This window comes from Marmota marmota, unplaced genomic scaffold, assembly GCF_001458135.2.
Source record: "Marmota marmota marmota unplaced genomic scaffold, marMar, whole genome shotgun sequence".
Lineage (NCBI taxonomy): Eukaryota > Metazoa > Chordata > Mammalia > Rodentia > Sciuridae > Marmota > Marmota marmota.
Genome location: NW_026000229.1, coordinates 27,756,707 through 27,784,584, shown reverse-complemented (window position 1 = coordinate 27,784,584; position 27,878 = coordinate 27,756,707). Strand labels below are relative to the sequence as shown.

Genomic DNA, 27,878 nt, shown 5'->3' with positions numbered 1-27,878 from the left:
AAACTACACTCAGTATTATTTTCAATATGCAAAATACAATTTATTACATGGAGTTTACCCTTGAGTCTCCACATGGCATAGTATATTCCAAATAAAGAATTTCACCAATAAATACTACACAGCACCCACTGTGAGAACATGGACTTTGGGGAGAGGTGGCTTCCTGCCCAAGGCATTCTGTGGAATACTTTCATCTGGCCTTGAAGTTGCTCTCTTGGTTGGAAAATCTTGGGCTACTTTGCAGGTGGACTGATGATGCTTCCACCCCCAAACATGGACACTTGAACTTGCTTCCCTGAGTGCAGTGGGCTTTCCTTTGCCCTGTGTTTCTTCACTTCTGGAAGCTAGCAGGTCCAGGTCAGAGTAGAGAGACAAAAAGGTGTGTGGAGAGGGAAGGGGTGACAGCTCGAGGTCAGTGAATCCCAGGCAAATTCTGGGATGTTCAAGAGCAGAGCTCATCCCTTAGGGTTGACCCTGTCAGCCGTTGGACGATTCTAAAACATGGCTCCTCTGAACCATGCTCCCTCTAACCCTGAGCTCTCAGGAGGCAGGAAGAGGCCATTAATCTTTTCCTCTCTACCCTGGCCCTGGTGTCTTATAAAACCCTTGGTAAATATTTGCTCTGCAAATGATTAAATACAAGTATTGTGTTTATTTAAAGTGAGTTTATAGAACAGCTGGTCTGCTTGATTTTGACTGGTGGGCCCATCATGATGCTTGAATAGTTTTGAGGGTGGGCTTGGCACTCCCACCTCCCCAGTGCTTATGGGAGTCCAGGCCTTTCCCATGGCTGTTCCAGCTCCAGCTGTGCAAGGAGAAGCAGGCCCTGGGGCTGGGCCGACAAAGCCAAAACTACCACTAGGAAAAGGGCTGGGCAGAGCAGAGAGGGGACTGGACAACCCAGGGGATGTACACAAATAGCCTCAGCACAGCAAGCACCTGGCCGGTCAGACCCCAGGCCACCCACAGGGCAAGCCTCACCTAGGAAGGATTTGGGTCTCTGAGGTGACCTTTCAGACCCCTAAGTAATGTATCTTTTTGTATCCACCTCTCCCCCCCTTTTTTGACAGGGGTCTGGCTATCTTGCCCAGTCTGATCTTGAGCTCTTGGACTCAAGCGATCTTCCTACCTTGGTTCCTGAGCAGCTGAGACCATGGATGTGTGCCACCGTGCCTGGGCACATGTGAACTTTTTGAATGAGCAGCTTACTAAAACAAATAGATCTCTACACCTTAAAATTAAAACAAAGAAAGGGAAAGAAAGAATAAAAGGAATCTCATAACAAAAAGTACTTGGCATCTTCTAGAAGGAACTGCTGAATTTCAAATAAAGACAAAATGTTCTTTTGATATTTTTCTCTAAATATATGATGAATAAATACATTATTATTCAAGATCTATCCATCAATCTGTGTATGCAATTACAATTGCAGTGCAATATATATGAATATAATTTATATGGATAAGATCCACTTTGATCCAAGTGTTTCCACTAATGCTACTAATAGGTTTTTAAATAAGTTTACTGTCCTATGTTCCCACACAGGAAGGTTTTGCTTGCTCTCAGAAGCATTGTGTTACAGACAGCATTCAGCTCTTCCCTCAAATGAGGAAAAATGCCCTAATACATTTATTTAGGTATATATAACATCAGCAATGTAATTCATTAATCAAACATCCTGTCTGTTTTATGCATATTCCTGCTTCATTTATAACAGTGTACACAGACAAAAATGTTTTATCTCAAAAAAGATGACAGGAGACTGAAAAAAGATAATTTTATAATAAAAACACATTTTTAAAAAGTGGTTTTGTCCAATAACATTTGGAATTGGAATTTTGTTCTGTCACAGGCCAATTAACACATTCCTCCTTAGACAGTCCATAAAACCAGCACTTCTAGAGCAAGGTTCCAAAAGTCACAGTGTACGCTAAGAAAAAGCAGATTTTAAAGTGTTCTGAAAATGAATTTGATTCAAGGAAGTAGTATGAAATATTCAATTGCTGAATTCTATGGGCAACAGAATGAGTTGAATTATTTAGAATAAACTTAAAGTTATTTAGAATAACCTTAAAAATGGATAAACTTTATAAATAGGTCAAAATGAAAAATACTGTTCTTCAAAGTATTCTTGTAGTGCTGAAGGCTCATGAGAATGTATTTCCAGGGGTGGTGGTTTTAGCAGTGATGCTGAAGATGCTTAGTGAGTTTGAGCTATGCAGCTGATCCCTTAAGCTAAACTGCAAGAAACCCTAAGCTCTTCTAGAAGGTCTATCTATTTACAGGTGAAGATTTCACATTCCATCCTCAGGTACGTATGTGTGAACTGTGAGATGATGATTATGCCCAGACCTGTGAAGACAGATAATTTTAAATTCCTTAATAGTTAACAACTTGTCTGACTTGAACTTAAGGAGATAAAATCAGTCTATCCACTTGTATGCACACGGCACACGCATGAACTCACTCCATCCAAACTAGGGTACTCACGTGCCTTAGGAGGAAAACATTTCATTCCCAGCCACCTGAAGGTGCTTCTGGGGATCTGACTCCCCTCTCTCTTAGTTAATCATCCATAGGCATCTGTGGCCTCTTACTAGAGACTGGTAGCTCTTTCAGATTGAGATCTGAACCATCTGTACCCCAACAGTTCACCGTGTTCGTCAATAAGACACTTAGATGAACTCACAGAAAACTTTTTGTTTTAGGAATTTTGTAAAAATTCTTTATGTCTATTTATCCTAAAACTAGACATTCCATTTGCCCACTTTAGAAATAATGTCCAAGTCTCAGGACAACTCAGAGCATCAAATGACTGTTTACTCTACTAGTCTTTGAAATCCTTCCCTCACCCAGGTTCCAGCAATCTTAAAACTATCATGCCACAGACATGCCCAATCCTAACCAACTGCCTCTGTCCTAAGACCTGCCTTAAGCCAGACCCTCACATGTGCCTCTGCCCTCCCCTTCTGAGATGCTACTAAGTCTCTGTCAAGTTTGTGATCCTTCATACTGACATGTGGAATAAACTTGCTTTGCTTGATGAATAGGCTATTTTGATGATACTTTGAGGGAGCCAAAGGTGGACAAGGTCATGGAGCTTGAGAATTTGATGAAAGCCACGAGGGCTTGTTTCACACACACAATTTGTAAGACCATTTTAGAGGCTTCACAGGCTTCCTAAAGTGTCTGTGGCCTGTGTCCCTTGTCATAACAAGGTCATCAGTAAGAAGAACACAGCAAAACTGGGAGGAGAGGCTAGAAATCTGGTGTGCCAAAGGTTAGGATCACAAGAATTGTCCCTCAGGGTCAAAAGCAGCATTGTGGATTATTGAGCCCAGCTATCCCTCAACTTGACACCGATACATGGTTGTCCAATCTGTGCTTTAACACCTACCTGTGCGGATGGGGCCCTCTGCACCTCCCCACGAAACTCCTTGCCTCTATGGCTGCCCACAGAGCTGAAGTGATTGCTGCCTGGCTGACCAGCCCATCTCAGCCTGCTCTGCCCTCTCTGCTTTAAGGAAGGCTGGTCACTTCTCTCTCCTGTCACACACGGAACAGTAGAAACACATTTCACTTACTCTCAGGGTATGATCCCATGATCCTGAGCAGAAAGCAGTCCCGTCAGGAGAAACTCGGAGAGTACTGACGCGGTTTTCGTGCCCAAACAGGATGGAGACTCGGGTGCCTTTGAGAACATCCCAGACGTTGATGGTATAATCATTGTATCCAGCAAAGAGCAGGCGACCTTCAAGTGGGTGATGTGATGGTTATTAAACCAGTTTCCTCCCTCCTGCTTTTCTTCCATCACTCACTCGCACATTCATTCACTTATTCATTCAATCAGTAAATAGTGACTTAGGCCACGATGTGCCAGGCCCTGTGCTTTGCCTTTGGGATTTAAAGAGGAAAAAGCACAGTTGCTGGCCCCATGCTGGATGTGCGGCAGAGAGAAATAAATCACTGTAATATCATGTGACCATTCTGTAAGGACTTACGTGTATGTACAGGATATGGGACCCCAGAGGAAGGGGGACCAAGGGGCAAGGCGGACAAAAACAGATCATTTTGCCAGGTGTGGTGGCGCACCCCTGTAATCCCAGCTACTTGGGAGGCTGAGGCAGGGAAATTGCAAGTTCAAAGATGGTAAAGGCAATTTAGCAAACCCTGTCTCAAAATTAAAAATAAATAAATAAATAAAAAGGGCTGGGGATGTAGTTCCGTGGTAAAGTGCCCCAGGTTCTATCCCCCAGTATCATACAGACACAGACACACACACACACACACAAAGGGCAGTTGAGGAAAATGGCACAAATGACAAATGTGAGTTTAACATAATGGTTCACAGAAAGTTTAGTTAGTGGGAAGCTTGACAGAGAGCTGGGTTGCATTCAGGTCCTGTCTTACAATCCTGGGGAAGTTTCTGAAATACAATCTTACCACTGAGGGAGAAGTCCACGCTGGATGCTCCAAATATGATACTCTCTTTGGAATAGATGGCGACTTCCCTGTCTGCTCGGAGGTCATAGAGGCGACACTGGGGTACAAAGAAACAGACAAAAAAGCACTTACTTTTGGCTCCACTTTGGTGACATGGTGACCCCAGAGCTTCTGGTGGGAGCTGGTGGCTTATATGGTTTGACAGATGAGGTAAAAAAATCTCTTTAGCTTTCTCTTCTACTATTTCATCCCTCAGTTTTGACTTCTATTAATCTCCATGGATCATTAGAAACCCAAACAATCAGTACATGCAGAAAATTTCTTCAGGTACAAAAACAAAAATGAAATATATTTTCCTGATAAAGGAAACATGGTTATTGTAGAAAATTCAAAAATATTTAGAAGTGCATGAAAAAGGAAATAAAAGTCACCCCAAGTCCTAGAGATATGCTAATGTCTAGATTGTTTCCTTCAGTCTATTTCTATTTTATGTGTGTATATATAAATGGGGTAGATTTTTAAATTTTTTATTAGTTATTGGTGGACCTTTATTCATTTATTTGTTTATATGTGGTGCTGAAAATCAAACCCAGTGCCTCACACGTTAGGCAAGCACTCTACCACTGAGCCACAACCCCAGCCCAGGGTAGATGTTTTATTATTGTTTATAGTAACATTATAAGCATTATTTAATTATCATTAGATAATCTTCAAAAAATTCACATGGTTGTCAAACATCCCTCATGTTGATATGTTAGAATCTTTTTGGTCACACCCTGTTAAGTGCTTGCTTGTGACAAATTTTTCTCTATAAATAACACTATCATGCTGCCTTGTATAGTGGTGTACACCTGTAATCTCAGTTACTTAGGAGGCTGAGGCAGGAGGACTACAAGTTCATGGACACCCTGAGCAACATGGTGAAGATCCTGTCTCAAAATAAAAAAGGTGTGGGATATAGCTTAGTGACAGAGTGATTGCCTAGCATGTGAGAGACCCTGGGTTCAATTTCCAGTACTGAAAAAGAAAATCTATTGTGAGCATTCTTATGTAAAAATCTTAATATACCTCTGAAAATTTCCTTAGAATAGTCAAGAGGTAGAATTTCTAGAATAGAATTGTTCTCAAGAAATGGCATGCCAAGTCAAAACACAAGGATGTCTTAAAAGCTCATAATTTCTACTGAAAATCTTCCCTTCAGAAGGGTGGTACCTACAAGCCTTACTGGGGTTTCTCCAAAGATCCTCTGCCTCACCAGCTCCACCCCTGGGCAATGCTTAGCTGATCCAACAGGCAAAACAGGCATCTGAATATATTCAAGTTGCATTTCTTTGATTATAGATGAATTAAAAAATATTTTTAGGTATTTATTGGCCATTTTGGATTTATTATTTTGTAAATGGTCTATAGTTATCCTATATAATAAATGAATAAAGGTCCATCAAATGTGGTATTCAGCTTATTGATTATGTAACCTCTTCACATCTAAAGGATTTTTACTTGGTCTATCACATATATGGCAAGAATTTTTCCAAAATGTATGTCCTATCTTTTTTTTTTTTTCTGGCACTGGGATTGAACTCAGGGGCACTCAACCACTGAGCCAAATCCCCAGCCCTATTTTGTATTTTTATTTGGAGACAGACTCTCAGTGAATTATTTGGTGCTTTGCTTTTGCTGAAGCTGGCTTTGAACTCTCGATCCTCCTGTCTCAGCCTCCCAAGCTGCTGGGATTACAGGCATATGCCCACATGCCTGGCTATGCCCTTACCTTTTGTTACATATTTTTTGATATAGAAAAGCTTATGATTTTCATTATTACCAAAACTCTTAATCTATTACCTTGTAATTTTTTATAGCAGCAAATCAGAATGAAACCTATTATTTAACAAGATATTTAACGTGTTTTTTTTTTTTTTTTAATTTTTAGGAACAGGGTCTCACTCTGTTGATTAGGCTAGCATTTAACTCTTGGGCTCAAGTGATCCTCCCACCTCAGCCTACCAAGTAGCTGAGACTTACAGGTGCATACCACCAGGTCCTACTAATACTTGACATTTTTGAGGGCAGCCAAAATATATTTTTGCCCTCAAAAATTGATAAACATAATTTGCAATTAGTATCAAAGCCTTGAAGCTGGGTCTACTTTTGGTTCAGCAAGTAATATCTAAGAGTTCTAAGGAAATAATAAGAAAGGTACACAAACATTTACTTAGAGCAGTGTTTTTAACAGGGAAAAGAAAATGAGAAAATCTGTCCATAAATCAAAGCCTGGTTAAATAAATGCTGGCATGTCTATATGTGGAATGCTATTAAGAAAAATATAATGTAGACAAATATTTACCAGTATGAGAAGACGTTTATAATCCACTATGTGAAAAAGGCAAATTATAAAGCATTTTGTTGAAGAGACAAAAGACAGGAATTTATCTAACTGATTTTTGTCTTAGAGATATTAAGGTAATTTAATTTTTCTCCTTAAAAAATTAGGTTTTTGGGGCTGGGGCTGGGGCTCAGCGGTAGTACACTTGCCTGGCATGTGTGAGGCACTGGGTTCAATTCTCAGCACTGTGTATAGATAAATAAAATAAAGGTCTATCAACTACTAAATTTTTTAAAATTAAGTTTTCTTCACTGAATATACATTACTTTCATAAGAAGCTATTTTTTTATAAGACAAAATTAATTTAGCATATCTCTCTTTCTCATAGGAAAAGTTTTTCAAGAGCTTAGAAACATACCGTAGCATCATCTGACCCTGAAGCAAAGGCGTCTCCACTGGGATAGTACCTGCAGAGAGAGTTTGGGTAGAAAGCATTTAATCCAGAATGGTCATTACTGTCCCTTGACACCCATAAGAGTCCTCTGGGATGGCTGTTCCAGGAAGACCCTCCCATGTTGCTCATCCAAAATCAGAACCTCCACCTCTAGGGACAGAGGGACATTCGTTAAAGAGACCTGAAGGGAGGCTTCTATGGCAGGTCCAGTGACCTCTAGTTTTCTTCTCTGTCAACAGGGGACAGTGACACTGGCCTTGCAGAGTATGAATGAGGAATAAATGAAATATGTGTATTTGCATCAGGCACTGAACACAGAGCAGGTGCCCTGTAAATGTGGTTTCCCTTGATCACATACCTATTTCCCGAGAGTGGGCTCAGAGCTCAAGGATAGCCACGTTCAGCTGTCTGTGCTGTCATGTACTACATGTGGCTGTATCTTGCCTAGCCTTAGTTTCTTCAGCTAAAATTGAGGATAATATCACATATTCTCTGTTGGGAAGACCGAATAAGACCCAGCATGCAAAGAATTTCACATGGTACCAAATAAAAAGCATTCAATAAGCAACTATTACTGCCATGTTCACTCTTCTCAATGATAGGTAGGAAAAATGTGTAGATGATGGGTTGTGGGCAGAATCAGAACAGAGGTCTCCAACCCCCACTCTGCCAGCACTCAGAGGTGTCCCCACACCTCCTGCTGCACCCTCTTTCTTGTACAAATGGCCTATATCCAACAGCTCTATAAAGGCTAGAGCAGAAGATCTCTTAAAACAGCTTATGGAATTACCTCTCCTACCTGGGGGAGTTGAAAGTAAAGACATTTGTCAAGAGAGAATGAAGCTTGACTCTGTGTGACTAACTTATACCAGTCTGAAAGCAGGGGATGGAGAACAGAAAGGCTAGATGGCATGTGCTAAGAACTAGAAGCTCTGTTCCAGTCAGTTGTCTTGTGAGCTCATATTTTTGAAAGTACTAGAGATTCATGGAGTCTGACACACCAATATTCCAATGTCAAATTAAAATGATATCTAGATTATACTTCATTTGGGACATCATGGGCTATGATTTCCTTCTGCTGGCAGGAAATTTAGGGTTCAAGTGTAAAATGGATTATCTGTAAGTGATGTTTGGTGTGTCTGTCTCTTTCCCTCCCTGTCTCTCTCTACTATTGCTGTGGTTAAATATGAGCAGGGTTTTTGGTTGTCAACAAACCTAGGAGGTGCTACTAGAATTCAGTGGCTGGGGCATCCAGGGATGCAAAATGTCTTACAAGGGCCAGTCCCTCATGATGAAGAAATGTCCTACCTAAAACACAAGTAGAGTGCCCCACTGAGAAACACCAACTCCCCTCTTGGCTCCTGGCAGAATGAAAACTATGTTCTAGTTTTCCTGCAGCCAGACTGGCCATTTAGTCTAGTTCTAGCTAATGGGATGTAAGCTGAAGTGATACCTTCAACCCTCCTCTTCTCACCCGCTGGGAAGGAGACCCAGGGGAAGGCAAGCTGGGCCAAAGCACCATGCTAGGAACAACAGGGTTTCAAAGAGACAGAGTGGGCCATCAAAGCAGCTCAGACTTCAGTGTGACAATAAACTTCTATCTTGTTTAGTCACTGTTACTTGGATCTCTGTCACATGAGCCCATGTCCTAACCATTCCGTGTATAGCCAAGGGCATGCTAAGAGACCAATGACAACACTTAGTGTGACCTTAGCTTTGGACGGACAGTATTCAGTGTTTGCCCTGGCATCCTGGACACAGCGTACTGGATCAATCCCCATAAAATCTGCCTGATGAATCTCAGCATCAATTTATAGCATTCTATAAAATAAGTTAACTGGGATTGCACTCTACACAGAAGGAATGTCCACTTGATAGGTTATATTTTGTCTTTACTGACAAGAATAAGGTCTATTTCTCTACTTATCAATATCTTTAAAAAATTTCTTATATTAAGAATTCATAAATACTTAATGTTTGGTTGCATTTACCCCTCTGATTTCCTCAGCAGAGGAAACAGATGAATACATTGGCCATACAGTGTGGCCCCTGTCACCAGAGGACATCTAACTCAGTTCTGGGAACTCTTCAGATGCTGAAGAGATCTGGAGACCTGAGAGTCTGATGAACATTAGAGGAAGGAGTCAGGGTAGAGGGCACAGCGTGGGTGAGAGAATGTGCACTTTAAAACTGTACTTCATTATCATTTATTTTTGAGGCTTTATCTTCCATCATGCAACTTACTCACTTCATTTGCTCTCTGTAGTGTTTCTAGATTGATTTTCCTTGATTGTCCAGGTAACTACTACTCATTTGCAAAAAGGAAATCTCTTTCTTTTTCCTTACCCCACATTTGACAGCAGGGAGTACTGAAGTAAATAAGTATTCTTTTGTTCTTGCTTTTAAGAGAAACAAGTTTAGTATTTTCCCACCAAGTATAATGAACATTCTTGGAATTCTGAGCATAATGAAGATTCTTTAAATACTATCTCAACGGTGGTGTCTTCCATACATGTCACATCCTGACCTCTCCCTTAGAATCCCATTCACAGATTCTGCTACCTACTTGACATCTTCCTTGGATATCTACTAGGCATCTCAGATTGAACTAGTCCTGAACAGAGCTCCTAGATCCATGTGCAAAAGCATCTCCTTCCTGCACTTCCTTTAGTCTTCCCTGTCTTAGGAAATGGATCACTACTTACTGCCCAGATAAAAGATTTTTGTTCCCTAAGTTCAGGGTTCTTCCATAATGCATCCTGTGAGCATGAAGGTATTATTTGGCTCTCTGTATGTCACCCTGGGGTGACTTGGGCTTAAGTAACCAGCACAAACATGCTGATACTCTGGATATTGCCACTGCTGTTAATATAAACTGTCCTTCATCTTTGAGTTGTATCTTCTAGCAGCATCTATGAGTGATGGCAGCCTAACTTGTTAACTTTCAGGTAGGTAAAATCTCAGACCCTTGATAATTCTTGACATTTCTCTGTCTCCATCATGTCTTCCTTATCTTCAACCACCATTTCTTTCTTGAATTCACACAACCTTCTAAGTGGTCATCATACTGCCATTCTTGCTCCCCTATGATCTATATAGAGTATTCTTTTCAAAGTGAAACATGATCCTGTTAGCTACCCTGCCCCTAAACTCTCCAGTGGTCACCTGGCCTTTTGTTAGGTCCCTCGACATCTCATTTCTGTGTTCTTCCCCCAACTCTTCCACCTGCAGCTTGGCTCTTTTATTATTCTGGCCCCGATTTCAGTGTTTCCTTCTAGTAGAGGCTTTGACTTTTTATCTAAGAAATAGCCCATCCCATCATATCTCCCTGTCTTACTTTTCTTCATAGCATTTATTGATATCTCAAATTAAACTGCACTTTTATTATTTATAGTTTATCTCCTCTAGCAGAGAAAAGACCTTGCCTATGCTTATCTTATTCACTACTGACAATCTCAGTTATGAGAATGATGTCTAGTATATTAACACTCAGTAAATATTTGCTGGATGCATGAGAAATATTAATTCAACTTAGGGAGAATAGCGATTATTCCTAAAGAAATTAAATTAAAACTCTCCATGTGACCTGGAGCGCTGATCATTTCTATCACCTTCAGCCTCTCTTGCTGAGTAGTCCCTCTCAGCCAAGTAGATGAAGCCTGAAGGTGGTTCCTGGGCTGGGGACAACCCAAGCCCAGGTAATACTGACAGGACAGAGAAGTAACAGGAACACTTTGCTTACTGACCTGACACTGTTGATGTCAGATTCGTGTGTTTCAAAGGCCTGCACACATTGGCCAGAGCGCATGTCCCACACCATGGCTTTCTTGTCACATCCCTGCAAATGTAAAATTACTCAGAGTTATGGCACTGCAAGGACTGTCTATAGACAGAGCAGGAGTCCCAAGACATTTTTTTCTGAGAATAGCTACTTTTCTCAACCAATAAACCCTGAGAAAGTTACACTAGGTCTTAGAATGGGAAGGAGCAAGGCAGGGGGGCACCCAGCTTTCCCCGTTAGCATGTTTTCTTCTTTCCCACATTTCTGAATGGAGGTGACTCTCCAGAGCCTCCTTCTCACCCTCCTTCTGGGCATTTCCCTGCCCTTCATTTCCCCTTCCCTTTTTCTGTAAGCCCAGAGGACAAGGCAGGCAGACGGTGGTGCATGCTGGGTTCTCTCTGCTGTGACACTAATGAGTGGGTCAGCAGGGCTAAAGCTGAGCAGCAAAAGTACCAGCTCTGTCTGAGGTGCCCTTGGGCCACCTGCAGCTCAGCAGCATGCTGGGCTGGGAATTGGCAAACAAGAGCTTAATCTTGGACCTGCCATCAACTTAGAAGAGGCACCTGCTGGGCTTCCACCTCAGCACTTGGAAAGGCACCACACAGAGGATCATAAAATGAGCCTTTTCACACCATGCTATCAGGATTCTGGGAACAATTTGATAAATTCCTGCAGAGCAATCCTGTTACCAAGCTTAAGTGGTAAAATGCAGACCCTCAACAGTCAAACAGAAGCAATGGTTTAAACTTGATGTCCAAGTTGCGGCTTCAACGCAGAGCAAAGGGTTCAATGAAGCAGCATAGGGGCTATCTCGGGGAGACCTGCTGGGGTGCAGCACTCCTAGTGTTGCTGAGATGAGGACAGTAAAATCAGGAGTGTCTTCACATCTTTAGTGGACAATAAATCAAATGGAGTCCAGTGCTCTAAAAGATAATATAGTCTTCAGATAATTAAAAAAAAAACCCTGTATAGTTGAGCAGTGATAAACACAGTTATATAATCACAATGGGATAAAACCTACAGATGGTCAAATACCCATGAAGAAAACCAGGGTCCATGCCAATGATTCCCAGGGCTAAGGCATAGGCAGCCTAAAGCAAAGAACCTTATGTCTCTCAGGAGCAAAAGTCATGGGACATACTGTGTGTCACTGTCCTCACTCACCACTGTCTTCTAAGTGAGGTGAGTCAGGACTGGGGGTCAGGTTGGCCAGCTCTGTTCTGACCTTTTCCTGGGCTGCCACAGAAATGCCTCAGCACAACACAGCATGAACTCTTCCATCCACTGCTGGTAATGTTTCGAGGAAGTGGGGGGTAGTTCTATTGCATATTATGATAAATTTATAGGTGAAGATATTTGAAATCAGGTAGTGAATCCAGGAGCCAGGTAGCCTAATTCCTAGTCTAATGCTGCACTGTGTTATGTGGCCTTGTCTTTCAACTCTGAGCCCTCAAATACTCTGGTCCCTGTACTCTGGAGCGGGAGGGGGTCGGTGGCCAATAGACACGGGGCTGGAAGAGTTTTCGACAGCTCTGAAGTTCTGAGCACATCTCTGTGCCACCTCACCTCAGTAGCCATTGCACCTGTGTGGTACCTCATCTCTAGTGCTAATACTGTATGGCAGATATGCACCTTGAGTTGAATCATTTACATGGGAGAACATTCCAGATCTTTCTTTAGATGGCTGAATGTCAGCAGCAGAACAGAAGGGGGCCTGGAGCCAGTGTTGCCATTGTGGTAGGAGCTGGGGTGGTGTAGGGAGCTGAGGACTCTTCCTGCAGCTCCTTCTACGGAAGGAGCAAGTCCGGTTCCATGAATGCATAAGAACTGCCACCACAGGCCTCCCTAATGGACAAAGGACCATAAAGATTTTCCTTGGGTCTTTACCCCAGACACAAAGGTGTTTCCGGTTTCTGAGGGGGCCAAATCCAAGCAGAGGACATCAGCCCCGTGCCCATGGAAGCTCTGCAGCAGCTGCCCGCTCTCCACATCCCATAGGGCGCATGTGCCGTCGCCACTGGCTGTCAGGATCTGTCAGCAGAAAAGGACAAGGGAGAGTGTTGGGGGAAGTTCATCAGAGGCTTAAAATTCTCCAGGAGTCTGTCCAAGCAGCCTCCTTAGACAGACAGACAGACACAGACACAAACATACACACACTCCTTGGTGGATCTAGATGCAAGCACAGAAATCTCTCTTGTAGGAAGGTCTCTGGCACCAGCACAGTCATTGAATCATAGATATCTGTGCCTGTTTTCCTCAAAATGCCAGTGGCCCCACTGTGGTACCTACAGGGCTCCACTGCTGGCTGCATGTAGGAGGTGCTCTATGGAAACCTGTCAAACAGATACCATTATTGTGCAGGCCAGACACTAAAGTGATTCTCAGAGGTACTCACAAACCACTGGTCTGCTTGCTGATCTAAGAAGTCTGGAGTGGGGCTTAAGAGCCCATATTTCTCCTACACTCTTGGTGAGGTTGTGGCTCGTCCCTGAACTGTACGTAGAGCAACAAGGACCTAGGCAGCTGTTTGTCAGGTGCATTCTCCTGCTGCTGCTTCTGCCAGAGCAGGATGTGGCTCTAGAAGCTCCCCAGGATCGCTGACGCGTGCTGGAGGACACTCATGCACACACAGGTTCAGTAAACATTTGCTACGTGCTGATGATGTCTGGGCCTTGTGCTGGGGCATTAGGACTTGCAGAAAGATCCTGTGATGGTATCTGTTTTCCCAGAACTTGATTTAACAAGACTGGCAGTGAGAATGGAACCAACATAATTCCCTTTTCTGTGTTAACTTGAGGACCAGGCATTGTTTTGTTACTATGCTAGACAAAACTAAGACCATTAAAAGGACCTGGATGCTTGCTCTAGGAATACCTGCTCCTGGAAGAAAAGACTGTGAACCAAACAGACTTCCTTATCAAGACTAATCATGTGCTCATCAAGACTCCAAGACCTTCACTGTGCTCACCAGTCCACAGCTATCATATCTTAAACGAGTTTCCCATCAGCCTGGACCCTGAAACATGGGGAGAACCCTCCCCTGATAACCCCATTTGAGATGCAACAGATGTGATGGAGCTGAAGTGCTCCCTAACTGCAGGGGTCTAATAAACTCAGCTCTGCTTGACAACATGTTTTCCTGATGGTTGCCTGGGGGCTGAAATCATCACCAGACAATGCAATGATCACTGGCAGCCATGTGAGAAGTGCTGAGATGCAGGCAGTACCTGAAGAGCCCTGACCCAGGGACAATGTCTTAAGTGGCCTTACAGGAGTGACAGCTGGCCAGACCAAGAGAATGGGAGGGAAGGGTGACCCAGGAAGCGAAGGTCCGCTCTGAAAGAAGATGAGCTGCACCAGACTGAGGACCTCAGACTGTAGGTGAGTAGCTGTGGAAGCTTCTAGCAGAAAGCAAGAGAAAGGCACCTTCCAGGAAGTCTGCTGGAGGCCAGTGCAGCCACCCAAGTGGCCTCTGTGCAGCTGCCAAGCACAGAGGATGGCCAGAGTTCAGGGGAGCCCTGGTGCCAGGGAAAGGCCTGGGTGGAGGTGGAGTTCTGGTTGTCACCACTGCCAGTGCATGGGAGGCTTGGGCTGTGGCTGAGCACAGCCTCCTGAGGTTGGGAGAAAGCTGGTAGGGACTCAGGGCTCATGGCCCACTTAGGTCCTGCTGGTTACATCACAGAGCCCTGGAGCCTTCTTTGTATGCAGCAGAATAGGCGATCACCACAGTTAAGTCCTGAGAGCAGAGCCTCCTACTCCTCACCTCTGGCTGCCCCACAGGGTCAAGGTGAGGTGTGGGTGGCTACTGAGGGCCAAGGGAAGGACACAGGGACATAGCCCCTCCAGGGCTGTCAAAGCTGATGCACTCACTGTTCCCATCCCTCTGCTAATTTCCAGGACTGGTGAGTTCTCCCTCCTCTCCCCTCCTTCCCCTTTCTCTTGTCCCTTCTTATATATTAGATCTATCATTTAAGTGTTTTTTGTTGTTGTTGTTTGTTTTTTTGGTAGGGATTGGACAGATTACAAGGAGGGGAATCTGTTCCCACCCTGGCCTTACTACACTGTGTTGGCTTGGGTTTCCTGATGGAGAGTCTGGGGAGGCCAGGATCTCCCTGAAGCCAGGAGAGGATACTCTGAGGTTCCTCCCCAGCTCACCTGCCTCCTGGGCAAAGCCGCTGAGGCCCCACTCAGGGGCAGCATTCAAATTCAGGGGATCTCCAAGGCTGCAAAGCCCCTGCACCTGTGCTCAGCGCTGCCTCTGGCCCTGACATCCCTTGGGAGGCCTGTGCACATTCAACAAGGTGACTTAGGTTGGTAAACGTAGCTCATGAACCCTTAGACTTGAACCAAATATATATATATATAATTTATTTATTAAAAAAAAATTTTTTTTAGTTGTTGATGGACCTTTATTTTCTTTGTTTGTATGTGGTGCTAAGAATTGAACCCAGTGCCTCATGTGTGCTAGGCAAGCGTGCTACCACTGAGCTACATCTCCAACCCTTGAAATAAATCTTAATTTGGGTACCAGTGTTTTGAAATGTGCTCCAGATCCCTTCAGTCTCTCCTGGCCCACACCCACTAGTGGATGCTCCAGTCTTTTCCTGTCCTAACACTTGCAAAGGGTCAATAACATGACTTTTTTATGGGACACTAGTTCCAAATAATCTGCTTTAAATGATTACCCCAGCCTAGCTCTTTGAGAGATTTTTATACCATACTCTTTCACCAAAGAAAGAGTTTTTAAACATCCAAAGTAAATTCTTAATAGGGAATTTTTTTGTTTTAAATTTTTGTGATTTTCATTATAATGTAAACAAAAATAAATTTTAAAAAATTCCAAATATTTATTCAGACAAATGCACTATACCAAATCCTAAACTCATTGTCACTTGTTTGTTATGGAATGTGGAGTCATAGCAGCCACTTTAGTTTTTGTTTATCATCCTAGATCCTAGACATGGAAGACAGCTATAAGACTCATTAGTTCAGTGGTACCAAACCGTGAATCACCCATAACGCTTTGTGTAATATTACTGAAATAATATCAGGTAATATTTATTGATATTTACCAAGAACTATGTTATTTTATATAAATTATCTCACTTAATCTTCAGAAAACCTTAGGTGGGAAGAATTTACTATCATCCTTACCTGTAGTGAGAAAAACAAATGACACAGAAGTAAAAACCTTACCTGGCATCACTATCTAGAACACCAGGGAGCTAAGACCTAGCCCCTGCATTGCCCCCTGGGCTTGCCCCCTAGAGGAAGGCAGCAGGGACTTCCCTCCATCTCCACTAGCTGCAGGTTAGAAAGTACTTTCTGACACAGGCGTCCCCTTAGCTCCTACTGCCAGCACCTGTGACAACAGAGTGAAGGGGATGGGTCTTCACCAGAGGGACCTCAGATGGTTTCAACCCACTGATCTTGAATCCCTCAGAGCCTCTCTTTATCCAGACTAAATGTCCTGTGTTGCTTTGGCTGACCCTCAGGCTCAAGGACATTTAGCTATGGCCATTGCTGGTTGCAATGCCCCCTACTGTGCAGGTCTGTGGTGGCACCCCAAGTGTGGACATTCCTTCCACCAGTGACTGAATAGTTACAGATACCTGGACTCCCTACCTCCAGCCTCACCTCTCTCCTGACATCAACCAGCTGAAGCCAGAGCAGCCTATGGACTCTCCTTAAACAACCCAAATCTGACTCACACCTACAATGGTTCCTTCTATAGGGCCCATCCCTGGGCTCTGCCACTGCCAGCCTCTAGGGCTGCTTTCTTCTCATGGGCTCCCTCACACACTGTGGCGGCCTGAGGTGGCAGCCATCTCTTCTCACAGGCAGGGCACGTTTGTGATGCCTTCTGGCTCTGAGCTTTCTGCCCCAGAGTCAGGTGGTATCTGTCAACAGGGTGGTAGGCACTTAGGCAGGATTGCTGAGTAAGTGTGAAAAAACAAACCATGGAAGGCTTTTTACAACTTGCTAAGGAAAACAGTGTAAGTTTTAGGGTTGTATTGCTTTTGCTGTGGTTTATTGAAAGTAGGGCACAAATTTAATATCAGAAGCATTTAGATTTTGCAGTTGTTAAAACAGGAATGTAAAGTTGGATATGAGATGTGTGAGGAGCACCACCCTGAAGCTCAGCCAAGTTTTACACAAGTAAGTGCCCTAAAAACTCCATTCAGACCAGGAGATAGCAAGTCCCACCGCCCCAGAAGATTCCCTGCCTACTTACCTGCATGTCAGAGTTGGTGAAGCTGCAGGCCGACAGGTAGTTGGTATGCATAGCTACAGACTTCTTTTTGGCAGCCATGTTCTCATTTTTGTCAAATGTCAATGGATACACAGAGCACTTATTATCCAAACCACTAGCACAGAGGGAAACAAGCATCAGGGTGAACGCAGATGAACAGGATATGTGTACTGTCTTTTTTGTATACACTCACACAACCTTTTCCTTAGCAGTATCACACACTGTAACCTTCCCCCCAACTTTTACTTTTAAGATTTTCAAACCTGCAGTAAAACTGAAACAAAACAAAAAACCTTATATCAGAATCCTTCACCTACATTCATTAAGTAATATTTTGTCATGTTTGTGGGAGCAAATTCTGAACCCTGGGAATGCAAACTGCAGACATGACTTTTTATTTCTAAATACGTCAATTTGCAAATTTACATCTCCTAAAAATTATAATGCTCTCATATATATCTACTACATCTTTATCACATCTGGAAAAATTAACAAAAATTCCATAACATTATGTAATAAGTCATCCATATTCAATCTTCCTCAGTTGTCCTCAGGATCCAGAATCCAATGAAGGTTCACATCTTACATTCAGTTGTTACAATTGTTTAAGATCTTTTAATCTAGAACATACTACCTTTATGTTTTGCTCATGACAGGAGATCTTAGGTCAACTATTTTATAGAAGGTCACACACTCTGGATTTGTCACATTGGTTACTCAAACACAGGCTGAGTCCCTTAGCCAAAATGCTTAGGACCAGAAGTGTTTCAAAATTTAACTTTTGAAATATTTGCATATTTCAAAAATTCTGGGGAGGGGACCCAGGTCTAAACATCAAGGTCTCTGTGTTTTATATACACATTATACACATAGCCTGAAGGTAACTCTATACAATACTTTTAGTGTACCTATGTGTAGACTGTGACCTGAAATAACAATAGTAACAGATCACAACACAAGGAGAAAAAAGTCTATAGGTGTATAGTAACACTGGGAGAGGAGATTCCTCCTTCCAGAAACATACCAGCCAATAGAGGTAGAATTTTTCTACTTGTGGTATTATGTTTCAGATTTTGGGGTACTGTGGACTTCATTATTTCCAGATTAGGGAAATTCAACCTGTATAATATTTTTGGAAATAATAATGTAAAGGTGATGTTGGGTACTTCTCTCTTGTTGCTCCACTTCAAAAATCTTGTGATACCTGTTGTTCTAAGATTGGTGATGCTTACTTTGACTACTTAGTGAAGGTGGGCCTCCACCTTCCTCTCCAAAGTAAAGGTCATTAGTTGATCACAAGTAATAATCTGTGGTGTGGTATTTTGAGACCATGAAAATATCCTCTTCCCCCAAAGCCTTTCATACAATGGCTTAGTGTGATCAGCCTTGCTTGAATCAAATATTACTGTAGGGATACAAAATGGTGACCTTCTGATTTGATAATGCCTTTTGCATTTATCAGCTGGTTTGTTTCTGGAAGGAAGAATTGCCTCCCCAGTGTCACTGAGCACCTACAGACTTCTTTTCTCCTTGTGTTGTGATCCATTACTATTGTAATTTCATTTAAATAATTATTTCAAATCGTCCCAAATTTGGAGTCAAGTCAGCTCTTTTTTTTTTTTTTTTTAAATGACCCTCAATTGGTCCTTGAACCTTTCCTCCCTTCCTCTCCCTTCTCTCCTACTCTTCTTTCTTGTGCTAGGGATTGAACCTACAGGATGTTAAACACATGCTCTACTACTGAGTTACATTCCCAGCTCTTTCCTACTTTCTGGAACAGGAAAATATCCCAGGTTTATTATTTTTCTGCACCAGACCTAACATCAGCCTTTAACCAAGGATCCCTGTTTCCCTTCAGTAGGGAACAAGCATGGGGTCACTCTTTCTGAGGCTCTGGGGAAGCTCAGGGAACCCTCTACCTTTCTAGAGGTGGAGCTGTATGCTTGGATGGTTTATTATTAGCAATCTGCTCTGGCAAGCTTGCTCACAGATGGTGCGGTTGAGAATGATTTGCAGTAGGCTGTGGTGATGAGCAAGTGCGCCATGGGGCAATGTTCTCACCTGAACCTTCAGTTGGGGACGTGTCTTCCCCAGCCTGAAGTCTCATAATAATTTCTCTGTAGCTTTGTTGGAACACTTAATACTTAAGGTTATTTGCATCGCTAAGAGAAGCAGAGTTTTGCAGAGTGATGCACTTGGTATTGAATCTCTGCTTTAGCACCCAACTAATTTTGTGACCTTGGTTGTTTTATAAAACATGGCATAGGGGTGGACTTGTGAGGATGCCATGGTCAGGGAATATTATGTTAGATTTGCCACCAGAAACTTCACCACAGTTGCTCATGGTAGTTCTAGGGAAGGTCTGGGGGAGGGGGAGACACTACACTGAGGATTCAGTATTTCCCAGTTTAGTCTGTTGCTCTCCCATCCATCCCCAATTAAAAAAAAAAAAAATGCTTTCACAAATATGCACACTTTCCTCTGTTTCCCTTCTCTGAGCGATCGGCGAGGTAGCAGTACAGGTACTGACCATCCCCATTGGCCAGGGCCAGGGAATCAGATGACTCAGATTAGGGCACCTGTGAGCTCTCTCTGAACTGTTTCTGTACCAGTGTAAGGCACCAGGAAGCTATGTACCAGGGCCTTTTACAATCCTTCCCTCCTGTCCCCCTGCCCTCATCGAAATCCTTTCACTGGGTTCCACTTAGTGAGGGTCATAATAATAGCCTACAGCTTCACTTTTCAAACTATTATTGAAGACATTGTTCATTCTATTATTATCTGCATTGTAAATTACAAAAGAATCTACCCAATATATTTTTTACCCAGTATATTCTTTCTAAAATTTAGACCTGATACCTAATATTTCAATACCAAACACTAAAGAATTATGTGACCCATACAACTTTAGGCATTTGCCAAAATACATACCCAATTAGAAAAATTACTCTAGGATTTTTAAACTGTATTTATTATACCTACTAAGTGGTGAAGAGCTGACCTGACCTAAGAGAATTTTTTCCTTTGCTCCTGGGAGGTGATGTCTGGGCCCCTGGAATGTCCTGCCCGGTAAATGTCTTTGTTTGCCTGAGGGGCTTTGGCTACTAAACAATCTCATAATGTGATTTATGATGAGAGCTTTGGGATATGTCAGTTCCAACCCCAAGAGGAAGTGCAGACTGAAGGTATGAGCTGGAGACTCATGCAGGCAATGTCATCGAGCCCCAATAACCTGGGACACAGACGGCCTAAGTGAGCTGCACCAGCTGGGGATCTTCTGTGGATACTACCACACTGTGGCCAAGAGAAGAGGCCCTGGGGAGAGGATGATTGGAAGCTCACCCTTCCCAGACTCTACCCTATGCCTTGTCCCTTTGGATGGTCTGGTTTCTACCCTGCTGTGATAAAGCTAAGACAGGAAGTACAGCGCCTTCCAGCCTGAGGGTGGTTGTGGGGACCTCTGAATTTGTGGTTGGCACCTGCAGTGAGGACAGCCTTGTGGGGACTGTGCCTCCTAACTGTACAGCCAACAGAACTCCTCTGCACCAACCTTATAATTGTGGCTGCTTCTCTCTCCCTCTCTCTCTAAATGTGGCACGTATTTGGCACATATATATGTCTATTTTTTGTAGCCACGTCATATTCTTTTAGAAAGAAAATGGGATGAATTTTATATAAATGAGCACCCAGCTATAAAATGGAGACATGACATACTTTTGTTAATTAAAAAGTTAGAAAATATGAAATACATGTGTATGAGCTCTAGGGACTCATGTGGTCTTGACACTTGGAAGGAAAGAGTGAGAAGATGTCCCCAAGACAGCTGCACAAAGGGAGTGGACACTGGTGAAGATGGTTGGTATGACTCTGGCTGGGTGACAAAAGTTTTTCTAGGGGCCCTGAGTTTTCCTTTTTAAAATGTCTTTTTTTCTGATTATAAAAATAACATATGCTTATTAAAAAAAAAACTAAAAGTAGAAAATATTATCAAGAAGAGAAAAATTTCCCATAGTCTCATCATCCAGAATGAACTACTATCACAATGGCTACAGTTCATCCCAGTCTTTACTTTGTCTCTTTTTTCAAATATGGCTGAGAGAAGCATTTTGAATGGTTCCAGAATTGTTTAACACAGGACAGGAAATTATGTATATTTCAATTCTAGCCATGTAAAACTGAGCTCCAGGAGAGAGGAGAATAAGGCACAATTTTCCTAGTAACCTTGATATTCTTTTCACACACTGTAATTGAGAACTTCTCTTTTTACTGCTGTATAAAATTTCAATCAATTCATATACCACAATTCACTCATTTTTTGATGAATACATTGTTTCCTTTCTTATTTATTTAAAAAATGCTAAATAAATGTCATTGTTTGCATGGCTTTTGTACATTTTGGGTCATTCTTTTCAAACGAATTACTAAATGTGGTCACTGCAGCAAAGCTTACCAATTTTTCAATGCATTTGAAATATATCACCAACCTGCTTTCCAAAATGTTTGCACCAATTCACAGTCCCACCAACAGCAGTTGAGAGAACAGGGGACAGGTCTGGACTTACACTTTTGTCAATGTGCAGTGAGAATCATCATGAAAGAGAGTTTTGTGGGTTCTTCTTTGATAAAGTTCAGGGAAGGATTTAACCCATTGTTAACAAGTAGTAACAAAACTTATAAATTCTCATTTGTTTGCTTGTTTTTGCCAATAGAAAAGTATTTTGTGACTAACTGGAAATCTGAAAAGCTTACCCGCAAGCTATGGCACATCCCGACGGGGCGTAAGCACACGCCATCACCCACGTGCAGGGCATAGTGACCGCGTGCTCCTGAAACACAGCATGCATCGTTCCAGAGTGAGCGACAGGCTCTTCTGCACAGGTCTTAACATTTAACTTTTACAAAAGAGTTCCCACTGAGTCACCTCATAGTCTCAAAGGGGAGAGCTGTAGGACAAAGGTGGGCTTGGGACTGACGAAGGGTCTCAGCCTCCCATCATCAACTAAACTATGTCCTATATTCTAAAAGTAAAAAATCTCAACTAGAAAAAAATATTAATATGTTTACTTCTTTCTAAGTATTAATTAATATTTTACTCTTTTTTTTTTTTTTAATTTTGGTACCAGGAACTGAACTCAGGGATGGCTTAACTACTGAACAACATTCCCAGAACTTAGAACTTTGTTTTTTATTTTGAGACAGGGTCTTACGGCCTTTCTAAGTGGTGGAGACTGGCCTGGAACTTGTGATCCTTCTGACTCAATCTCTAAATAGATGGGATTACAGGTATATGTCGGCATGCCTGGTAATATTTTATTTTTATTCATTATTTTGGTGGTGGTGCTGGGGATTGAACCTAGGATGTTGTGCATGTGAGGCAAGCACTCTACCAACTGAGCTATATCCCCAGACCAATATTTTACTTCTTAATGTTACATTCCCTTTGTTCTTCTGCTTGACTACTGGGGTTCCTTTTCTTTGAATCTGAATATGTATCTGCATCTCCTTTCAGGTAAGTATTTTACCTTACTGACTCTGATTTCCATTTTCCATGTAGAAATTTGCTTACTGGTGAGTAAGCATAAGTCTCTGCTCACTATAGGTCCTGAAACCATTTCTGGAGAGGGGTACATGCATGGGGGTGACAGGAGGAGGAGGGTGATCTTGGGTTGTATGCATGGATCACAGAGAACCTGTAAATGGAAGCATTAAGAACTAAGCAGACGGGGCTGGGTTTGTGGTTCAGTGGTAAAACACTTGCCTAGCATGTGTGAGGCCCTGGGTTCAAGTCTCAGTACCACATATAAATGAAAATAAAGGTCCATTTACAACTAAAATAAATATATATATTTAAAAAAAATAACTAAGCAGAACATCCCTGGCTTTTGCCTGGTGGCCCAGTCACTATGTTTTCCTGCATGCAGATAAGCAAACAATAAAAACCATATCTCTTGGACACTCGCGTCATGATCTTAATTCCAAGGAGCACAGGATATTGGTCCTGGTTTTGACAGTAACAACATATGCAACCCCATGTGGAATGGACATTTTTCCTGCTTGTCCCACGTTGTCTGCCTATGAATCGAGGGATGGGACTACACGATTCCCAATGGACATTAGAGGCCAGGTGTTCTTTTCTGTTGTGAATCTCCATGTTTCTGTGGGGAAACACAGACTTCAATACTGCCTGCCAAAATCCTGTTGTCACAGTCTTGCAGCCTTTCAGATGCTAAGAATAACCCACACCCTCCAATGAACGGAGCTGAACTGGCCGCTCTCAGCACAGGGCCAGGGCCCTTTTGCTTACCAGTAATGGCTATGTTCTCTAAGCAGCCACACAGCATCCCTGAAGCTCCCAGAAATCAGCCCGTGCCCTATGCCTAAGGTGCAAATAGAAATGATTGCACCCCTCGGTGCAGAAGATGCTGAGGGACGCCAGGAGAGGCTGTGGCTTGCAAGGAGGTAATGTGTAAGAAAGCCTGTTTAGATTGCTCTTTTTATTATTCTTCAGGAGCCTGACCATTAAGGACTCTGTTCTACAAAATGGTTCTGGTCCCTCACTGGATTAGATCATGTAATAGCTGCTTACCATGACATTTACTAACACAATCAATGATGGGGAGCATGGATGCTATTCAGCTGCCCCTGTATCAGGAGCTATAGGTCTCCTTTTCTTATATGGCTAAGAGGAAGATCTCCTTTCCAAATAAATATTGGAACCCATATTTAATACACAGTTCTCCTACTGCAAACACTGTATGATACAGGCATGCAAATGCCTACGCAGAGAGCTCAGCCTATATGTTATGTTAAGTCTAAATCTAGACCTAATTTTAGGCATATGTGCCCAGACCAGACTCCACAGTATCACATGATGGTTCAGTTCAGTCCCACAGCAGCCTCAGCTTTCCACCTGTTCATTTCCACTGCTGTGAAGTCTGGCCCAAGGTACAAGGGGAAGAAATGATGGAGGATTTTGGTACTTCCCGTCATTACTTGGAAGAAAAATAGTAAAATGCAGTGGGACATGTGAATGTGGCAGTTTTCTGTGCTATGCCCATTCCCACTTTAGCAGTAGTGCCCTCTATAGTAACTACATGTTCTTCTCAGGGTGAGGGAGTTCTCGAGAGAGGAACAAATGCTGCTCTGGGCTGGCGGAACTGCTCAAATGTGGCTGGGCTTTCCCTAGGCTTCCACGTCTAGAGGCTGAGTGGTCACTCACAGTGGGGCCCTGGTGGAGGATCAGGATAGAGCACCTTCAAACCAGGCAGGATACTGAGATTCCCTGATGTGCCTGGGAAGGAGGCCTCACCTTGTTGGTGGTGAAGGAGTCCCACACGATCACCTTCCCATCCTGGAGGGAGAAGAGAAAACAGTTCAGGGGCTGGCAACAAGTTCTCTCAGGTAATTGCTGAGAAGTCCGTGTCAAGCTGCGTCCAGCAGGACAGTGAAGTGGAAAGCTGGTGCAAGTACCTGGTAATCGAGATCCGCCAACCTACTCATGAAAAAAATGGAGGTGGGGAGAGGCTAACCTTCCCAAGCTGGCGAAAGGCCCAGTTTTCAACCCTACATTCTCTGAATCAACCTAAGTACAGAAAGCAAGGCTCAGATGCTTCTTCTATACTGCTGATCAACCTACACAAGCTGTTGGTATAGCTGTCATTCCCCCCTATTCTAAATGTCCAAAAGTTAGGGGAGTAAAAATTTAAAATTACCTTTAGGTGCCTGACAGGTAAACAATAAATCTCTACATAATCTCCAATACTTCATCCCCTCTCCCATTTCCTTGAAGTTCATGTTCCCTGCGGTCCACTTCTCCAGGTGCCCAAGGACAGCAGAGCTCCCTACTCTGAGATTTCACACCCAGAACAATGTGCAATATGCTCCTATAACAATGGGGAGCCCTTTGGGCAGTTGTTCAGTGAACAAAGAGCACCCCCTGTTAGGGGAGCTGTGGGCTACTGATTTCACAAACAATATGGTTACTTTCCTTGTGACTGCTGGTACCCAAGCTGGGGGTGTAGGGCATGACCACCTTGCCGTCTATTTGTAGTATAAACCCACTGGAGGTAAATCTATGAGTCCTGCCCCCTACAAGCATCCACCTGCCCAGATCATGACGGATAGTGGAAGAGGGTGGACAAGTTGGCCTCCTTAAGTGCGTGGTGTTCCTGCACATCCTCAGGGATGGTAAATCTGCGCTCTCTGTGGCAGGCTCAATTTTTGAATCACTCAAGCATTTGGAGCCAAATCTGCTGAATGAGCTTGGGGGAAATCAGAAGAAAATGCCACCTACAGGCAGAAGCAAGGTCTGATTTCTAAAGGGATGCAGCTTCTTGCTTCACATGATCGGATGGAAAATTTCTGGATTAAGGTGTGTGGTTGAGGAACCTTGAAGCTAAGTCAAAGTTGGTCATTTGGGGCCTTTCAGGATCCCTAAGTGCAGTGATTCTTCTGGTCTGAATTCTGACTAAATGGCCAAACACAAAGTGTGGGTAGCTCAGCTAAGCCTTCTGTGACTTAGTCCTCCGTGCCTAGAGCCTCCACAGACTGTTGTGGGGAAGAGTACTGATGTCACCTCACTTCCCATGTCCATGGCTTCCTCCCCCTCCCAGCCCACTGATCTCCCTGCGTGCTCTGGAATTTCATTAAACTAAATGTGGTCCCCTCCATGAGCACAGATTTATATACCAGGGGCCTACATGCCTGGAGAGATTGTGCCTTCCACCACAAACCCTAATCCTATCCCATCAGGGTGACTAATCTCCTGCCTTTTAAGGGAGAAAGTTGCTAATGAGTCAGTCTGTTGCAGAGCTTTCCTGAATTTTCCAGTTTCCTCCCCACACCCACACGCTCCTCCTCCTACCTCTCTGCAGCAGAGGAGGATGTGCGGGCCTGTGCTATTGTGGCCCTGGCCTTCCCACCTGCAATAGGTGGTGCATGAGCGATAGAAAAGCTGGTATTCCATATGCTTGTAAGGATTAAAAAATCCAAAGAGCTAGCTAGGTAGCACCATGTACATCTGGATAATCACTTTGTGAAAATAAACATTTGAGAAAAAAGAAAGGTTAGAAAGAAATGCTGCAAAATAATAATAATGGTTGGGACAAGGCAGTGGGAAGAAAACCTTTTTGTTCTATTTTTCAGGGCTTCTTTAATATGCCTAAGTGATAAATTTATTATTGTCAAAAATACAAAGCAGGTAAATGTAACATGTTAGGTTTGTAGATAATATATGGTAATAACTGTCCTGTCCAATTTTAGGCTGACATAAATGTTATAGCTTGTGGATAATCTAGGATATGTAATTTTTATACTTACAAGTTATTAAGAAAAAATAAATCTTCTTTTAAAAAAGCTGAGCAAAAGCCAGGGGTGACAGAAAACCTACACTGACCATAAAAATCTGATTTATGGAATATCTTATTGAACTTCAGTTTACAGTTTTATGTGTAATACATATAACATAAAAACATGTTAAAAAAAAAAAACCAGACGTAAAGGTTACTAAACTGTGGGAGCCAGCCTCCAAGCACCTCCCCATCATCCCAGGTGATGATGTTCACACTCCCTAACAGAATCCTCTTCCTCATATCAGGCCTATTCTGTGTGAACCACAGAATACATTATAGCGATGGAATGTCATCCTAAGGCTAGGTCATAAAAGAGAGCATGGCTCTGCCCCTGTTTCCCTCTCCTGGGTCACTTGTTCTGGAACAGACTATCTATGTTTTGAGTAGAACTACAGATAGGTTCACATGGGAAGGAATGGAGGCCTCTGGTCAATAGCCAGCCATGTGATCAATGCATCTTGGAAGTGAGTCTGCACGTCAGTTAAGGGGTCAGCTAACTGCAGCCTCATCAATGTCTTCACAGCAACCTTGTGAGAGGCCCTAACCAGAATCAACACCTGGATGCTTGATTCTTAGAAACTGTAATAATAAATATCTGCTATTAAAACAGTTGCTAAATCTTGAGGTAATTAGTTATGCAAAAATAGATTATAAATTGATAAGTTGTAAAACAAAATATACAAACTACAAAAAATAAAAATGAAAAAAACAATAATTTCCAAACACACATCTTTAATTTATTAAGATATAAGAATTGATAAACTCTTAAAATTAAAGAAAGTATTGGTGGAATCTCAATCACTTATGTCCTTGATTCGGGGGTGAAAAAGACTTTCAAAACTGCATTTGCTCACAAATAGGACCTTGTAACATGTTCAGACAGAAATAATCTTAAATGGCTCATGAAAGAAGTTAAATACAATCTACAATGTTCCAACTATTACCAATTTCAAATCTACCCAAACTAGTGAAGTTCTATAGTGTGCAAGAGAATTCTTTCTGCTAAATCATGTCCTTTGGAGAATAAGCCCCCCATAAAGATCAGAAGATGGCTTTTGAAAAGGACAGCTCTGCTTTCTCTTAGCTACAAAAGCAGAAGGCTGCTCAGGTCACTCACCAGGTGCAACGTACCTGTGAGGAGCTCACGATCCTCCTCTTATCTTTGCACCAGTCCATGCAGAGAACTTTGTTCCCATGGCCTTTGAGGGTCCTTCTGGTCTTCATGACAAACTGGCCCAGGGCCTCCACCCGCTCTGCCACCTGGTGCACTGGAA

At 42.8% G+C, this 27,878-nt stretch overlaps 1 protein-coding gene across 1 annotated transcript; it reads right to left on the bottom strand.

Annotated features, from left to right (window-relative positions):
* Positions 1–15: 15 nt before the first annotated feature.
* Gnb5 (G protein subunit beta 5) lies at positions 16–27,872 on the bottom strand. The gene is made up of 10 exons (XM_015480092.2): positions 27,736–27,872; positions 24,564–24,605; positions 22,004–22,080; positions 17,237–17,369; positions 12,889–13,032; positions 10,967–11,058; positions 7,185–7,233; positions 4,444–4,540; positions 3,585–3,751; positions 16–2,352 (listed from the first exon to the last, which is right to left on the bottom strand). Exons 1-10 carry the CDS (start codon positions 27,826–27,828, stop codon positions 2,341–2,343), a joined length of 906 nt encoding a protein of 301 aa, XP_015335578.2. The 5' UTR covers positions 27,829–27,872; the 3' UTR covers positions 16–2,340.
* Positions 27,873–27,878: the final 6 nt, after the last annotated feature.

Excerpts from the sequence above, each read along its gene's own strand:
- Gnb5 (XM_015480092.2), bottom strand. The coding sequence starts at position 27,828 with ATGAAGACCAGAAGGACCCTCAAAGGCCATGGGAACAAAGTTCTCTGC. Across the intron at positions 13,033-17,236 it reads TCACCAACTCTGACATGCAG|ATCCTGACAGCCAGTGGCGA; the intron begins GTAAGTAGGCAG and ends TTCTGCTGACAG. Across the intron at positions 11,059-12,888 it reads GAAACACCTTTGTGTCTGGG|GGATGTGACAAGAAAGCCAT; the intron begins GTAAAGACCCAA and ends TTACATTTGCAG.